Source organism: Pyrus communis, chromosome 12, assembly GCF_963583255.1.
Source record: "Pyrus communis chromosome 12, drPyrComm1.1, whole genome shotgun sequence".
Lineage (NCBI taxonomy): Eukaryota > Viridiplantae > Streptophyta > Magnoliopsida > Rosales > Rosaceae > Pyrus > Pyrus communis.
In genome coordinates this window covers 517,343-534,991 of record NC_084814.1, presented here as the reverse complement: position 1 = coordinate 534,991, position 17,649 = coordinate 517,343, and the positions used below count along the sequence as shown (strand labels likewise).

The following is a 17,649-nucleotide window of genomic DNA, read 5'->3' as shown; positions in this document are numbered from 1 at the left end:
ATCAAAATCGAGTTTCAGGGGCAAAGTGGAATGAATTTTGAGTTTTAGGAAATAAAATAACGGTTTTTGAGTTATAAGGGGCAATGTGAGATTAAAATCGAACTCCAGAGAGCTTAGTTGTAAACGAGCCTAGTTCACACTTGAGCCAAAAACCCCCACCGTGTAAGTCTCGGATATTAGGAAATAATTATTGCAGTTATTATAATATTATTATGATTACGATAATGACACACTCCGACTGAAATCGAGACGTGCTGGCCGTCACGTATCTCTATGCTTTTGTGCCGGCGAGGACACTAGGTTGCCCTTAAGTGGGGTGGATTGTAAAATCCCACATCGACCAATGGAGAGAGGGTATGTGCCTTATATGTACATGCTCCTCTCCCTATAGCACGAGGCATTTTGGGAACTCATTGGCTTCGGGTTCCATCGAAACTCCGAAGTTAAGCGAGTTCAAGCATGAGCAATCCTTGGATGGGTGACCCACTAGGAAGTTCTCGTGTGAGTTCCCAGAAACAAAATTGTGAGGGAATGGTAAGCCCAAAGCGGATAATATCGTGCTACGGCGGAACCGGTCTGAAATGTGACAATAATATCTTCCTGATTAAGTCAAACATTAGAAAAATATTATCATAGTTATTATAATCATTATAATTTACATTTTCTGGCATAAGTCAAATATCACAAATTATAGATCACGGCTTGCATGCCGTAATAGTGGAAGTGTCGTTGATTGTAATATTTGTATATAATACCTTGTACATAAATAATTATTCAATTGAAGAAATTCATTCAAAACCATCACACATTCTATTTTCTTGACATCAGAGGTGTTAGATCCGGATGGAATTTAAAGCGGCCCAAACGTATAGGGTAGGATTCAAGACGAGAGCATAACTTAACTTGCTGCTTATATGAAGCATATGTGTAGCCAATAACTAATGCTGCTGCTTATCATACTTAATAAGCAGAACTATTATTTTGTTGTGATTGTGCACAGCAGTCTGCATATTACAAGTAGCTAGTTAACTAGCTAGGGAAAATACAATACAAATACAGTAGTCTGTCAACTTTTCCTAACCCACGATTCCAGCCTTCCGGTGGCTTTCAATAGAATCATTAAGCGTTTCCTCAACTGGCCGGAAAGTCCAACCCAACTTCTGCAATTTTTCGGAACTAATGTGTTGTACTTCTTCCTCTGCGTAGGTAAGGCTGCCAATACAACCGGTAACATATATCAATAACATGAACATGGATCAATCGTTAATGTACACAAGCAAACAGAAGGATGAACTGAAAAAAGAAGAAGACCATAGTTAATTATTGAAGGGCTGGTCTAATGGATTAGCTTACTTCTTGGGGTACTTGTAATCGGGATATGTAGGCCTTAAGTATTTCTCCACCACATCTCGTATGCCAATTGAGTGTGAATGGCATATGTATCTTTCACCTGCAGCCTCAGACTTCTTGTATGCAAGAAGCAGCGCTTCAGCTAAATCACGAACATCCACGAACATCCAGTAATTGCATGGCAAGGACTCAAGATCACCTACACATTCGTACAGAGTCGTGCGCGTGTGCACACACACTAGCCCATTAATATTGCACAAACAAGAAACATGTCCTGTACCTTGTACTCTTAATATATGAATATGCACAGAGATACCTATTATAGTCATAACAATGAGAAAGCTACTGCATTTGCGAGTGGATTGCAAAATTGGCCCCAAAATGAGAGAAGGACAAACAGTCACAACCTCAAGTCCATTCCTTTTTCCAAACTCCAGAGCCTCGCGTTCTGCTTCCGTTTTCGAAAGATAGTACCATTTCTTGGTTGTTTTCATATATTCGGGAACGGACCAACAAGTCTCGTCCTTGACTTGATCCTTAGGCCACTCTAGGTTCATAACAACAGCGGCTAAAGACGACACAACTACAACTCTCTTCACTTTGGCTTCTTTGCAAGCCTTGAGTACATTCAGCGTTCCCTTTATTGCTGGTTCAAGAAACTCCTGCAACACATTCATTTATTCTACAATTTCAGTTTTTTACTCAAAACTGAAAGGATAATGCTTGTGTTCCTCTCATAAGAGAACTTACTTGTCCCCCAATTATAGTTAACATATTTTCACTAGACGAACATTAAAATAGGAACTGTCTTTTTCTTTATTATCATCTAAAAATCGTATTCAAAATATCATTCAATTTGGAGGTCCTTTAGACATACATGCGTGTCAAAACCAATCGACGATTTTGATATCAAGTACCCCCCTCATGATGAATCTTTTATTTGTTGGATGTATATGAATGACTAAAAGACTTCAAATTGAATGGTTTTTTGTGGATATGATATTTAGATGATGGTAAAGTGAATAAACAGTTCCCATTATGATTTTCGTATAGTAAAAATACACTAATTATAAGTGTAGAGACAATTATGTTCCCTCATGAAAGGAACACAAGCATTATTCAAACCGGAAGCCAAAATTTGAAAACTAAAAAAAGTAGCTTTCAATTTTTTTGTTTTTAGCTTTTAATCTTCAATTTTTTTTTTTCAAAATAAGTTTTCAAATATGGGGTCCATTAGCCGGCCGAATAGAACAATTATAGTTAAATAATTTAAGTTGAGTGAGGCAGGCATTAATTAATTAACATAACATAATCTGGAAGATTCTTGCCTCAGGGTCTGAGTCTTTAAGATAAGTGGGTATAGGGCTGGCGACATGGAAGACACCGCTGCAACCTTCAATGGCCAAACGAAGAGAGTCGTAGTCCAACAAATCTGCCTTGAACAGTTTGAGGTTCTCTGATGCTTTCTCAAGCTTGTTCAAGTGATCATACTTGCTGTCTCCTGCATGAGCGCACAATATATAAATATATACATATACATATACATATATATATATATATATATATATATTCTGAGACTATATACGATGAGTGATGGGAGTGACTGACCTGGTTGCCTGACGGTTCCATGAACAACATAGTCCTTGGACAGAAGGAGGTTGACGAGCCAAGAGCCAGTAAATCCTCCAGCTCCAGTCACGCATACTTTTTCTTTCTGATCAGTCGTCCCACCCGCCATATCTTTACTTGCTATATATCTTCTTACCAAGTTATATATTCAACCTAGCTAATTTCCTTACTCCTCTCAGTCCCACCTATCTTATGATTGATCTCTCTGCCTGTATCTTCTTGGTCATTCTACTTGTCTGTTTATACATGCGCTGGGGTTTGTCTAATATATGTTGTGACAAAAGATGAATGCCCACGTGGTGCATGTTTATTGGTGAAACAGTGATGTGGGTGATGTGGAGTCAAAAATAATCACAAGACGACATAGATTTTTGGATAAAAGATGACAAAAATACCCTTGAGGCATACTGGGATTTCTACGTACAAGCAGCAGACACTCATCACTCAACCAAGTCAAAAGTGCCCAAAATAGGTAAACAATTCAAAACTTATTTCATCCATCCTCATCAAATCCGCTCCACAAGGTAACCCCCAAAACATTCTTTTTAAATTATGTTAAATGACTAATTAATAGATTTATTACCTAATTAATCTATTAATGGCCAATTAAATCAGCAATTATACCCAAAAAAATACACAAAGGCCGGTCACCTTCTCTCCCAAGGGGACCGCCCATGCACTATATATTCAACTAGGGCTGGGTTCGGTTCTCAACGGTTCGGTTTTTTCTTAAAACCAAAACCGAATCGAAATTTCGGTTTGGTTCGGTTCGGTTCAATTTTATTTCGGTTTTTCTCGGTTCGGTTTTTTTTTCGGTTCGGTTTCGGTTTTTTTTTTTTTTTTTTTCCTCCAAAATTGAAAAAAAAAAAACATGGAAATGTGAAAGTTCACATTCAAAGTCACTTCTTCATAGTCATCCACATGAAAACCTACAAGTATGAAATCAATTTTACACATCTACATTTGAAGTGGTACTACTATCATAACCTTAGAGACCATATTCAACAACAAAACCACAATGAGAATCCAAAGTTTAAGTCTTCTAAGTTCCAACTAGAATCATCAATCAAGTCTTCCAATTTCCAAAGTCCAAACTTCAATAAACATCAAAGTTTAAGTCTTCCAAAAGTCCAAATTTAAAATAAACATTACACAAGTCAAATAAACCTTCAAGGTTTCATCATTTCATGTCTTGGCACAAATAAAATCTTCCAAGTCCTCAAGCTCAACGCTTAGGCGGCCTAGGCGGCAACATAGCACCTTTGTTTGAGTTTCCACTTGCCATTTCTACATACAAATAAAAAATGAAACAACATGATGTAAAGCAAGCATGCAACTTAGCATGTAATTAAAATAGTCTAACAAAACCAAATGCAATAAGTAAAATTACGATAATTACCTTTCTCAACTTCTTCACAAAATTCAATCTCCTCAATGGTTGGCTCATGATGTAATGCTACATGAATTGACCTAAGCCAATTTTGTGTACATATCAAAGCTTCCACCATTTTTGGACTCAAAGAACTACGATATGGATCAATTATTCGTCCACTTGTGCTAAAGGAGGATTCCGAAGCAATGGTTGATACGGGAATAGCTAAAATCTCTTTTGCAACTCGTCCCAAAATAGGATACTTAGAAAGCCCATTCACCCTCCACCAATTCAAGATATCAAAGTTTGCCTCTTCTTCCCCTTCATTAGGATCCGAAAGATACCTATCCAAATCATTGTGCACAATACGGGCTCTCTTTGCTTTTCTCATTTCACTTTTCTCTTTCAACTTTCTTTCAATCTCTGTCATGCTTGATAAAGGATCTCCACTTGTAGTTGCCGATTGAGAACTACCAACACTACTTGTGCTTTGTTGTGTATCAAAAGACAACTCTTCATGAATCTTGTAAAGATCAAACAACAAATTTTTCACCGCATTGGTTGCAATTTCAACTTTTTCCTCATCCTCGCCATATAGTATCTCATAATAATCAACCACCTTATCCAATTTATGGCGAGGATCAAGCACAAGTGCAATAAAAACATATTGATTCATATCATCAATTGATCCCCAATATTTGTCATATTTTTCTTGCATCAACATGGAGATCATAGACAAGAATTCATTATCTTTGAAAACCCATCAGGTAAAAATATGTTCGAAAATCTGTTCTTCATATATAAAAATATGTTCGAAAATCTGCCTTGTTCAAAGGTAACACAATGACTACACACATACTCTCTTCTTCATATATAAACTTAAATACAAGGTTCAGGGGCTATACAAGACTACAAGTAATACAAGTAATACTAAAAGTTTTTTTTAGTATTTTTCCTGTCCCATATTCTACTAATCATGGTGTTAATAATAATCCTGCCCCTCTAATAAGAAACATAGTCTCATTTAAAAAATAGAACAATGTAGGGAACAAGTTGCCTAATTATGGACTGCCTAATTATGGACTGCTTTCACATGTTTCAGGCTCCACCTTGCTTCCTACCAGCCAGACTAAAGTTCACCTAAATTCTAATCTCACCATCTTGCTACCCCAACCCCATCTTACATTTTGCACTCCTCGTCTACTTAAAGACCGCGTTTCTCAATAGAATCCCTAAACTCATATCAGTACAGGAAGCAAATACTTCGCCCATCAAAAGCAAGTTACTGAGAAGAAGCACTTATGCTCTCAGAGAAAAGCTGCTCAGCTTAATTTCACCCCCCACCAAACCAACCAAGAAGCACAACCCAGAAAGATCAATTCACTCAGTTTCTTTAACCAACATTAGTTCTAAGTGTCCCCATTTATTGGCATCCCCTCAACAATAACTTGGATGAAAAAAATTCAGTAGAAAAAAGGACCATCTTTTATGTTGGTTTTAATTAGGAAAACCCCTTACAACAGCAACCAGCTTCCTCCATAAAGATTATAAATGGTATGGGTATTGGTGGAATAACCAAATCATTGGAACTCACTTTCCTAATCACTCACAAATGCAGAATAAATCCCACAATAATGTCAATCTTTTGTGCTATAATAAAGTGAACCGAAATTGTATCAAAAGTGGTTATGTCATCTACTTCTACTCCAACAGGGGAGCAAATTGAACTGAAATGCTCCAGGAATTTCCTTCAAATATTGAATGAACAAAACAATAAACAATTGTGAAAAAATAAAAAACCCAAACCCCATACAATGATGCTGCAAAACAGATCCACTACCACACATGATGTTGCAAACCAACCTAAACCCTATACAATGATACAAATCATCCATCCAATTCATTCAACCAGCACTAACACTCCACAACTTTTATCAATTCAAAATATATAAAAAATGGTTACTCTCCGTCTCCAACATTACCAGCTCCCATTCAATGGTTATAGCATACCCATTACCCAATAGAAATGTCTATAGATTATAACCAATGAAATCGAAAAAAGAAAAAAAAAATCTGCACACAGCAAAGCAAGGTGACTGGGTGAGAGACTAACCTTGCAAAGGAGGGAATTTGTGGGTCAAGACTGGAGACTAGAAACGGCGAGAGGAAGTCGTAGGTCGCGCGCGGGTTACTGATCACAGGTCACGGGGGTGAGAGACTGAGAGAGAGTAAGACGGCGTCGCATCAGCGAGATGTGTGAGGCAGGTCGCAGTAGGTCGCAGGGAAGGAAGAAGACGAAGCAGAAGAGCGGCGGAGCTGGGAAGGAGATGGTCCAGAGTGAGAGTGCTGCAGAGAAGGATAAGGGAAAGGGATGGCCGGAGCGTTTAGGGTTTCACAGTTTCACTTTCAGATTGAAGACGAAGAGTGAAGACGACTAGACCTAGACGAGAGTGAGTGTCTGAGTGAGACACTGAGACGACACCGTTCCAGATAAAAAAAAATTATTAATTTATAATTAAATACAAAACGACGTCGTTTTGCCTTACTTCGGTTCGGTTCGGTCCGGTTTTCCAACCTCAGAAATCGAACCGAACTGAACCAGATTCGGTTCAGTCCGGTTTTACACTTTCGGTTCGGTTTTTTTTTTCGGTTCGGTTTTTTCGGCCTCGGTTCGGTTTTCGGTACGGTTTTTTTCGGTTTTCGGTTTTTCGAACCCACCCCTATATTCAACCTTATTTCCTCTAAAAACCTAGGTCTTCACTCTTGCTCAAATTCTCCAAATTTTTGAAACACTTTTCTTTCAAAATTCTAACTTTGGCATCGGAGGTTCTTCAACCAAAGCCTCCCTCATTGATCGTAGGCGCGTGAGGCACTTGGCCTTGACCTAATGTGTTATTTGTTTTGTAGGTCCAATTTTGTCCAAGATCAAGGAGGAAGAAATTTGCATCCACAAATTGGTGCTTTCATTGAGAGAAGAGTTACACACTCGTAGAAGACTCCCTCATCAAAAGGTTCTTCTATTTTCTTGTCCAATTGTAGATTTTTCGTACGTTCTTATTATTAGAATTTTTTATTTGCAAAGATTATTTGATAAAACGTAAAAGAGAAATACAATGGCTAGAAATTTAGAAAACTTCACAAGCAAAAATTCTAATACTTAAGAAATGGGATAGCTGCGATCCACGAGGCAAAATGTGATCATAGGAGTGGCACCACCGCTACGGGGCTCCACCATGGCACCACTACCACGGCTCAAGCCATGCCATCCAAGCTTGCATGGGCCCAAGCCGTACCATCTAAAGCCCACAGCACCAAAGCCACAACCCAAGCCTCGCACCCGAGTGCATCACACGCCGAGCAGCCTGCTTCTGCAACCCTACTTGCTTCCGTAGACCTGCCTACTTCCGCAACCCTGCCTGCTTCCATGGTTTCCAAAGCAGGCCACGTCAGCCCCGAGAATATCTCAACCATTTAGACCAACCATCAAGCTGGAGGCATTTTCACCATATTTCTCCGCGGATTTGACATCTCCCAACTCAAATCTTGCACCCAAGTCTACCACCCTTCACTACTCAAGGAAGTTTTTTCCTTCTAAGCTCTTCCAATCCAAATGGCGAACAACACTTGTCTCGACAAGTCATAGAGTTGACGAGCGCCCTTGTACAACATACGACCTTGGTGAATCAACTTTTGCAATGCATCGAGATCCAACGTACCCTAGATGAGGTGTTCTGAAGTAGGACAAGGGCAGATGAGCCTTTCCAGCAGCTTCCTGGTAAGCAACCACTTGACTAACCATGAACCGAGTGTTCGAGTAGTGTACATTCCCAATTGGGCTCCCGAGATAGCGTATACTCCCGTCTTAGCGTGAATCAACTTTTGCAATGCATCGAGATCCAACGTACCCCAGATGAGGTGTCCTGAAGTAGGACAAGGGCAGACGAGCCTTTCCAGCAGCGTCCCGGTAAGCAGCCACTCGACTAACCATGAATCGAGTGTTCAGGTAGTGTACATTCCCAGTTGTGCTCTCGAGATAGTGTATACTCCCGTCTTAGTGCACGGATGAGCGTGCACTCTCGACTAGGCCTAAGGGTAAGTATACACTTACGGTTGAGGCCACACTCCGATGGTCAACATGAGCAGTTTTCTAGGCAAAACATTTATTTGCAGCTAGGCCCGCAAGGAGTATCATCCACATCACATCGGAGCAGGCAACATGATGGATGGAGAGAAGCGATCACTCAATTTGGCTCAAGTTTAACCGATAATCTGCAAAGAATTCCCTCGCCTACCAGGAAATGACCATATGCCCCACTACAGAGGCGTAGATGAGTCGAGAACATAGAAGAGTAGCATAGACCGATTGGCTAAGACTAGGGGTAGCCAAGAGCTCCACTACCCTAACAAAGACAAATCCAAGAAGAGGTAGAAAGACTCCTCAACGAACAATTTCGTGATTTCCAACGCAACGAAGTAGCCGATGAAGCACTATGACGGGATATGACCAACATAAGTAAGTCACCCTTCACGAACGAGATTGAGCAGGCAGAGCCTCCATGTAAGTTTAGCATGCCACACTTTACATCTTTCAAAGGAGATGGAGATCCAAAGAGGCACTTGAAGCATTATCGAAGCACGATAGTCCTTTATCGGAGCAACGATGCCACTACTTTACAAGGTGAGGCGCAAGATTAGTTTCACACCTTGCCACCACGATCTATCCAGAGTTTTGATGATCTTTCCTTGGTTTTCACCAAAGAATACTCATCCCACCTCTCGATCAAGAAAAAGTCTGACCATTTGTTCAACTTCAAGAATAACCCAAAGGAGTCGATCTGTGACTATGTGAAGAGGTTCAAAGCGAAAAAGGCAAAGATCGTTGGATGTAACGACTCGATAGCAAGTGTAGCCTTCCAAAAATGATTCCCAGCAGACCACTCATTGTTCGGAGAGATGAACATGAAAGAATATTTAACTCTAGCAGACTCATTTGCTCTAGCAGAGAAGCATGCATTTTGGGACAAGGCTGGTGAGTAGAGAAAGCACCCGAGCAGCCTCGAAAAGAGTCGGCAGTGGCTCAAAGGAAGGAGGACGAGAAGCAGTCCAGCAAAAGTAGGCAAAAGGCCAAGTGTAGGGACTAACCCATGAACAAAGAAGGCTTGATGACCAAGAACTATTCTAAATTCTCAATTCTAATCCATCAAATCCTTCGCGACATCAAGAACGAACCATGGTTCAAGTTGCCGAAACAATCAAAAGGAGATACTTCCAAGTTGGACCATACCAAGTATTGCGCATTCCACTGAGGTCTCGATCACACAACTGACGACTGTTACACTTGGAAGAACTACCTAGAAAAGCTCGTGAACGAAGGCAAGGTCCACAGATACTTGGACAAGCTAGCTGCGCAACCAAGAAGGAATGTAGACGATGAAGAGCCACGAATTAAGACAATTCGAATCAATGGTATCTTCGCCGAGTCCGAGCACTTGGGGGCCACCAGCAACTCTAAAAAGAAGAAGATCCAGCAAGCTTTACTAGTGTCATAAGTCCAACCAGCCAACACTCAACCTGGACCCATTATTGACTTCACCGAGCAGGATGCAGAAGACGTTGATTTCCCACACGACGACGCACTAGTAGTATCTATCCAACTAGCCCATGCTATAGTTGACAGAATGATGGTTGATAATGGAAGTGCAGTCAACCTACTTCAGCTGTCAGTCATTCAGAAGATGGGCCTGGAAAACACAATCATACGTCGAGCAGAGGTACTTACCAGATTCAACAGGCACACCTCAACTGCCATCGACCATATCACACTTGATGTAAAGACATCACCAGTTGTTTCAAAGCAGACATTCATGATTATAAGCGACCCATCTCCCTACAATAGGATTCTTGGGAGACCTTGGTTGATCAAGCTGGATGCCGACACTTCTGTCAAGTATCAAAAAATCTGATTCCGCATCCCAGGAGAAAGAGTCGGAGAGATCAAGTCTGACTAGGCTGCATCTCGATGATGTACTGTGTGAATGTTGAAAGAGTCAAAGAAGAAAACCTTTACACCTGTGGAGGTTACCGAAGTCCAAAGGGACGAAGAAGCTACCAAATAGCAATTACAGCAAGCAAATTGAGAAGATGATGCTTAAGCAGACGAGATAGGATGAAAACCTGAAGAAGACGCCGAAAACATCATTCTTGATCCCCAGCAGCGGGAAAAAGCGGCTCGAATCAGCTTACGTTTAAGCCCAGCCGAGAAGGAATAACTCACGACTTTCCTTAGGGAAAAAACAGCTAGAATCTGCAACCGGGTGGAAACTTTCAATATCCTTAGAAAGTACAAGATGAAGCTCAACCCCACCAAATGCACGTTTGGAGTATCTTCAGGCTGATTCTTAGGGTACTTAGTAACCCAACGAGGAATTGAAGCACATCCCAAGCAAATTCGAGCAATCCTAGAGATGAAGTCTTCAACTACCTCGAAGGAGATCCAAAGCTTAGCTGCCCTCAACCGCTTTCTCTCGCGGTCCACCGATTAATGCAAGCCATTTTTCAAGGCTATCAAGAGGGCATAACGAGACAAATGAGATAAAGAATGTGAAAAAACCTTCCAAGACCTGAAGAAGTATCTCACATCACCTCTTTTACTATCTAAGCCGGAAGCAGCGAATGACTTATACATCTACTTGGCAGTCTTCAAAGTAGCAGTGAGCTCTGCCCTCATATGAGAAGAGCTGGGGGCCCAACTGTCGGTATTCTACACTTCTAAAACTCTTCTCGATGAGGAAACTAAATATCCAAGGATCGAAAAATTAATTTTGGCACTAGTTGTTGCGGCTCGGAAGCTTAGATCATATTTTCAAGCTCATACAATCATCGTCATGACTTAATGTCCTCTACGATCAATCTTACATGGTTCAGACGCTTCTCAATGAGTGATGAAGAGGGTGTTGGAACTTTGCCAATACGGTTTAGTTTTCCAACCCTGCATAGCGATAAAGGCCCAAGCCTTAGCAGACTTTATAACGAAATTCATGCCAAGCGTAGGCGATGCAACAGAACGGCCCAACAATGCCCCGGAGGTAGCCGAGCATGCTCTAGCTGCGCCTGTTCCACCCAATGGAGACTTTTGGTATTTGCATGTCGAATGGCGCATCCAACTACAAAGGTTCGGGAGCAGACATGGTCCTTGTCGCCCCTGACGATTCGATGCCTGAGCAGGCGATCACTATGGTTTCAAAGCATCCAACAACGAAGCAGAGTACGAGGCCCTATTAGTAGGCCTCCGAATTGAAAAAAACTTGGCGGTGAAGAAGCTCACAATTCATTCCGATTCCCAGCTAATCACCAGCCAAATTACTCGGGAGTACACTGCAAAACATTTGAGGATAATGCAATACCTACACGGCAAAACATTTAAGCAGCTTAAGGCATTTCAGACTTACACTCTCACTCAAGTTCTGAGGGCAGACAACACCCACACAGATGCACTAGCAGGCTTAGGCTCCGCCTTTGACCACCAACTCAAACACTCTATTCTGGTGGAGTATTTAGATAAGCCAAACATAGAGGCAGAGCCGGCTACTAAGGTGTCACAGGTTAGTATAACTCCTAACTGGCAAAGTTTTATTATAGACTACTTGGTCAACGGCACACTCCTCATAGAAAGATTGGAGTCTAGAAAGCTCCAAATAAAGGCACCACGCTACTACATATGGAACGACATTCTTATCCGAAGATCCTACACCTGACCATATCTTCGCTGCCTAGCGCCTCCTGATGACTTGAAAGTTCTAAGCTTAATCCACGAAGATGTTTGAGGAAATCACTTTGAAGGCTGATCTTTAGCACAGAAGGCTCTTAACGCAAGCTATTATTGGCCTACCATACACCAAGATGCTAAAGAGTTAGTACAAAAGTACGACCGCTGCCAATGCTACAAGCTGGTACCAGCCTTGCATGCCAACGAGCTACACCTGCAGACGAGTCATTTGCCGTTCATGCAGTAGACAATCGACTTGGTAAGACCTATGTCGCTTGCTACTAAGGGCAGAGACATGATGATCGTGGCAACCAACTACTTCACCAAATGGGTAAAAGCAGAGCCCATGACGACCATGACTCAAACAGACATAGAACGATTCATATGGAGGAACATCATGTATCGATTTGGCATCCCTCAATCCATCGTCACCGACAATAGCCAGCAATTCATAGGCAAAGATTTGGCAAAGTTTTTTCCAAAAATATGGCATCAAGCAGTACATGTCCACGCCAAGATATCCTCAAGGCAATAAGCAGGCTGAAGCATCCAACAAGATGATCCTCGACTATCTTAAGAAATACCTCACCAGCAAGAAGGGAAAATGGCCAGATGAACTCCCTAGATGTTTATGGGCATATCGCAACACCAAAAGACGAGCAACCAGTGAAACTCATTTCTCTTTGGCATTTTGCTCAGAAGCAATCATTCATCCCAATGTCATCAAGACAAGTATCACCGCTCTATTACCAAGCATTGAGCATAACTGTAAGGAGATGGCCACAAGCTTAGATCTAGCAGAGGAAAAATACGAGCAGACCATCACCCGCATCACAGCCTACCAGCATCAGCTCATTTCCAACTACAACAAAAGGGCCAAGAGTCGGTAGTTCCAGCCCAGAGATCTAGTCCTAAGAAAATCCTTTATCACTGCCCACAGAGAAGGCTACAAAAAGAAAGATCCCATACGGGAAGGTTCATACAAGATCAGTAGAGTAGGCGGCAAGAGTAATTACACCCTTGTCACCATGAAATGACAAAAAGATCGAAAAGCAGTGGAACACCTACAATTTGAAGAAGTACCATGTGTGACCTCCCGCTACATCAAAGCCCGAAAACTCAAGCACCTCGATGATCACCACCTCACAAGCCGATGACTATCCAGTTGTTATGCAGTTTCTACCTTACATCTAAGTTCTCGTTTGTTTCACTTGTTTTTTCAATGAGGAATTCAAAAGTAATCACAACTTGGCTTGGCTACATGTTTACAACAGCTGATCATTCCTGCACTTCAAAAGCAGACCGCTCCCTTCTTAGGGACTCATCGTAAGAATTGCGCCCCCCGATAGACCAACCATGCTCTCCAGTACGAGAGGGTAGACCAATTGCTCTCTAGCGCGAGATGGTAAACCAATTCCCTGACACCCACATAGGTTAGCTCTCCAAGACGAGAGGATAAACTCTACACTTCGATTATCCAGACGTGGATGAGCCGGGCTGCCCTAGTATAACTAGACGCACAATGGCTTATGTCGGGATTCCAAGAAATAACCATAATGGTCTTTTTCAAGGCTTAGCTAACTGAAGGATTTTGGGTCTCTTGGCCTAATCCATGGGGAACTAGGCCTTAGAGACGGAGGGGGCATATTACGCAATACATCCGATAAACGGCTGCCCTGGAACCCTAAAGCTGCTACCAAGTGCACTAAGGTAACCTACGATTTTCGGAAGACTGCCTACGGCTTACCTTTCGAGCAGTAAAGCCGCGCCAGACTTATACAACCACACATTCTTGTGAAAGGTTAAACAAGTTAGCACGCATATATGAAGCTTTATCCACTGCCGACATGCTATGTAGTCGATAAGCTTCACCTCTGCCAAGCGTGGAACAACTTACACCAAATCCTAAAGTGTTGTGATACTTGCTACGCAACCTACGGAATTGGAGAAAGCCAAGGTTAACAACCTAGTGGTTATGCGGACTTGTCTGTTTCTATAAGTAAGGCATCCAGCTGCCAACCCTATGGCCAACAAATTTGCAAAGTTCAACACTAACACCTACGGCTACATAGGCTACATAGGCCTATTTGCTTACAAAAAGGTAGCACACCTGCCACTGGTATATAAAGTCTAAAGGTTAAGGCATGAACAAAAGAAACGAAGATGAAAAAAATGAGAAGGAAGCATGTTATTAACAACTAGCAAAGGCCGAATGAGTTCAAGAAAAACAAAAGCTACAAGGAAAAACAAAGACAATTCTAAAGGCTACCTAGAAGACTACATTTAGCAGCTTGGACATCACACGACTACTCGGTTGCCACACCTTCAGCAGCCACGACGCTCTTAACAGCAGCATCATCCAGCGTTTCACCCCCGGCTGCCTTAGCCTAGGCACCAACTTTTCCAACTACTTCACCAATAGAAGCCTCAAAAGTAAAAGCAAACATGTATTTTGGAGAAATAAAGAAGGTCTAGAAACCTCGAGCTATCCTTCTCACCTTTCAGTTGTTCATCCTCCTTGAGCAGACCAACACGGACGCACTGCAGCTCATCCATTCCTTTCTTCAGACTTTCATTAATCTTCAGTACACCTTGAAGTTCCAATACTTAGGGTTCAAGCCTATCGACGATTCTCTTGAAGTGGATCACTTGATTATAAGCAGAAATCAACTCTTCATCCTTTGCATAAGCAGCAAAACGAATCTCAGAAACTGCAAACTCAAGATCTTGAATTTGAGGTATGTAACATCCAATTTCCTTCTTTGCATTTTCATACTTAACTTGGATCGCGGCAAGCCTAGTCTTCAAGTCAATCATCTCTTGGCGAGCAGTCTCAATTTGCAGAGAAGTAGGGGCAGAAATATTAGACCCCTTCAAAGCAACGAGCTCATAATCCAACCTCTTGATCTCCTTGGTCGAGGAATAAGCTTCAGCTGTCATAGTCTTCGCCACCTCCTTGGTAGCCTTGCTATATCTGCATCATAGTAAGCAGAGTAGTCCTGTTATGTTGGGTCGTATACTTCGTAAAGGAACTTGGGCAAACAACATTTCTAACACCATTAACAAACTTGGCACAAGTGTCCATATCTTCAAGAAGATCTGGTTTCAAAAGCACACAGATCTCAGTAGCCTCCCCAGAAGTAGGCTTAGTGGATTTCTCACACTTGCCCACGCGAGCAATCTCTTCATTCCCAACAAGGGAATCAGTCTCAGCAGCAAAAGGAGTGGGCATTGGCACCACTTTAGCAGCACAATCCACCTTATCGCTCTTCATAATATAAAGCCTCTCTAAAGGTGAACCAGACTTAGCTCCCAATTGATGTCATGATACAGATTTTGGCACTGGGGGCATGACTTGACCTCTATGTTGAGCAATCCTATCAGTAATCGTACTAGCTATTCTTAACATGGTAGGTGCCACAGGCTCAGATATACCAGCCTCATTTTTCTTCCCATTGGAAAAAGTCATGCGAATCACAAGCCTTTCGGCAGTACGCAGATCCTCACGAGCAACGGAGAAAGTCTTCAGTTTTTTCTCAACTGGCATCTCTTGAGCAGGAGTGGAAGATCTCTTCTTTTCACCTTCAATCATAGTAAGCTCCACGACAACGATCAGACGAGCCAATGCATCTGCCTTGATCCTCCTTACCTTATCTTTCAAGAGCAGCCCACCTTTCTCCCGGCGAAGAGAACTAAGCAACCAACACCATTCACCGTAATTAGTAGGGGAGCTCAACCCTGCATTCCAATAGCCCATGAGGCCCGTGACCTCCTCATTTCTCTCAATTACCGACCTGGCCTACGCTAGGTCCAATAGCCCAAAGGACATGAGTTATACAGCTTGCCTAGCATTACACTCTAGTGCCTCAATCTGCGGCTCCAGCCTCACAAGTTGCCCTTGGCTATAGCCAAGCCGAGCAACCTAAGCAGTGGTCCCTGCCACAACACCTCTTCAGCCTATGCTGAGCCGACTCCTGGCCTCTGCCAGCAGACATGCCGCACCACCCCAACGGCTGCCCCGCAGCAGCACTATCCAAGAAGAAGATAAGGAAAAAATTAATTTTTTCTTACCTCGGTGCGGCACGGAGAAGACAAAGAAAGCAACGAAAGACAGTCCTTTGCGCAGGCAAGTGTAGAAGATTACCAGGGAAGGGGGAACAAATATCCTCTAGCTTTCTCTCTCTTGTAGGGTAGAATAAATCGCTCTCCAAAGTTGATTTAATAATGCACTTAAGGTGGACTTAAATAGGCTTCGAGAGAAATTTATTTCCCTTTCCTAGAAGGATCTAATTTCCAATTAAAGAGAGAATTTACATCAAAATAAGAAGCAATCCCACGTTTCCTAAAGCAAGAAGATCTCTACACCTGCTGCCCTTTCCTGCGAGCAGCCCAATAGGTGTAGGGGCATTTGTGGAGCCAAAAATAATCACAAGGCGACACGTGGATTTTTGGATAAAAGAGGACAAAAATACCCTTGAGGCATACTGGGATTCCTATGCATGAGTAGCAGATAATCATCACTCAACCAAGTCAAAAGTACCCAAAATAGATAAACAATTCAAAACCTATTTCATCCATCCTCATTAAATCATTTCCACAAGGTAACCCCCAAAACATTCCTTTTAAATTATGTAAATTGGTTACTTAATGGATTTATTACCTAATTAATTTATTAATGGCCAATTAAATCACCAATTATACCCAAAAAATACACAAAGGTTGGTCACCTTATCTCCCAAGGGGACCGGCCATGCACTATATATTCAACCTCATTTCCTCTAAAAACCTAGGTCTTCACTCTTGCTAAAATTCTCCAAAATTCTCGAACATTTTTCTCTCAAAATTCTAAGTTTGACATCGAAGGTTCTTCGGCCAAAGCCCCCCCTCCCCATTGATCGTGGGCACGTGAAGCTCTTGGCCTTGACCTAAGGTGTTATTTGTTTTGTAGGTGCAATTTTGTCTAAGATCAAGGAGGAAGAAATTTGCATCCACAGGTGATGCCACAAAGTTATTTCCTAAAACTTTCTAAATTTTTCATAGCAATATTGAATGTGTGAAATCCCGTTCCCAAATTCACTATTTAATTTTACATATTTCGTATTTACACAAATTTACTTCATTTTCGTAATTAGTCATTAAATATTCGTAGAAATTTTCGAGTCACTTTTACTGTTTTCGAATAGAACTCGAGCGCTTGAACGCATGGACAAAAACCATTCGCGAATTAGAATGCTAATGAAGAAGGAAACAAAAGAATGAGTAATTTTGCTTTTTGGACCCCTATTTATGGAAGGTCCTAGATTCAGGAAGGGAGAACTTCCCATTTTAGAAAGTAGGTGCACAGTCGACTCAGTTGACCTGGAATCGCTCTGTTATTTTGACCGTTTCTAGCAAACTTTCAGATCCAAGTTTTGTGAATTTTGTCGATAACGATCTTAGACACCACGTGGGATAGACTCCTCTTGTCCCCACAGTCATTTCCTACCCAATATCGACCTAGTTTGGCTGTCATTCGTGGTGGATCGAGCCCTGA

General features: G+C 41.8%; 1 protein-coding gene across 1 annotated transcript; it reads right to left on the bottom strand.

Moving 5' to 3' along the window:
• Positions 1-949: 949 nt before the first annotated feature.
• Positions 950-10,160, bottom strand: LOC137711714 (cinnamoyl-CoA reductase 1-like). Its single transcript, XM_068450974.1, has 6 exons — positions 10,149-10,160; positions 2,959-3,064; positions 2,679-2,851; positions 1,667-2,012; positions 1,354-1,549; positions 950-1,212 (listed from the first exon to the last, which is right to left on the bottom strand). Exons 1-6 carry the CDS (start codon positions 10,158-10,160, stop codon positions 1,077-1,079), a joined length of 969 nt encoding a protein of 322 aa, XP_068307075.1. The 3' UTR covers positions 950-1,076.
• Between the last annotated feature and the right edge of the window lie 7,489 nt (positions 10,161-17,649).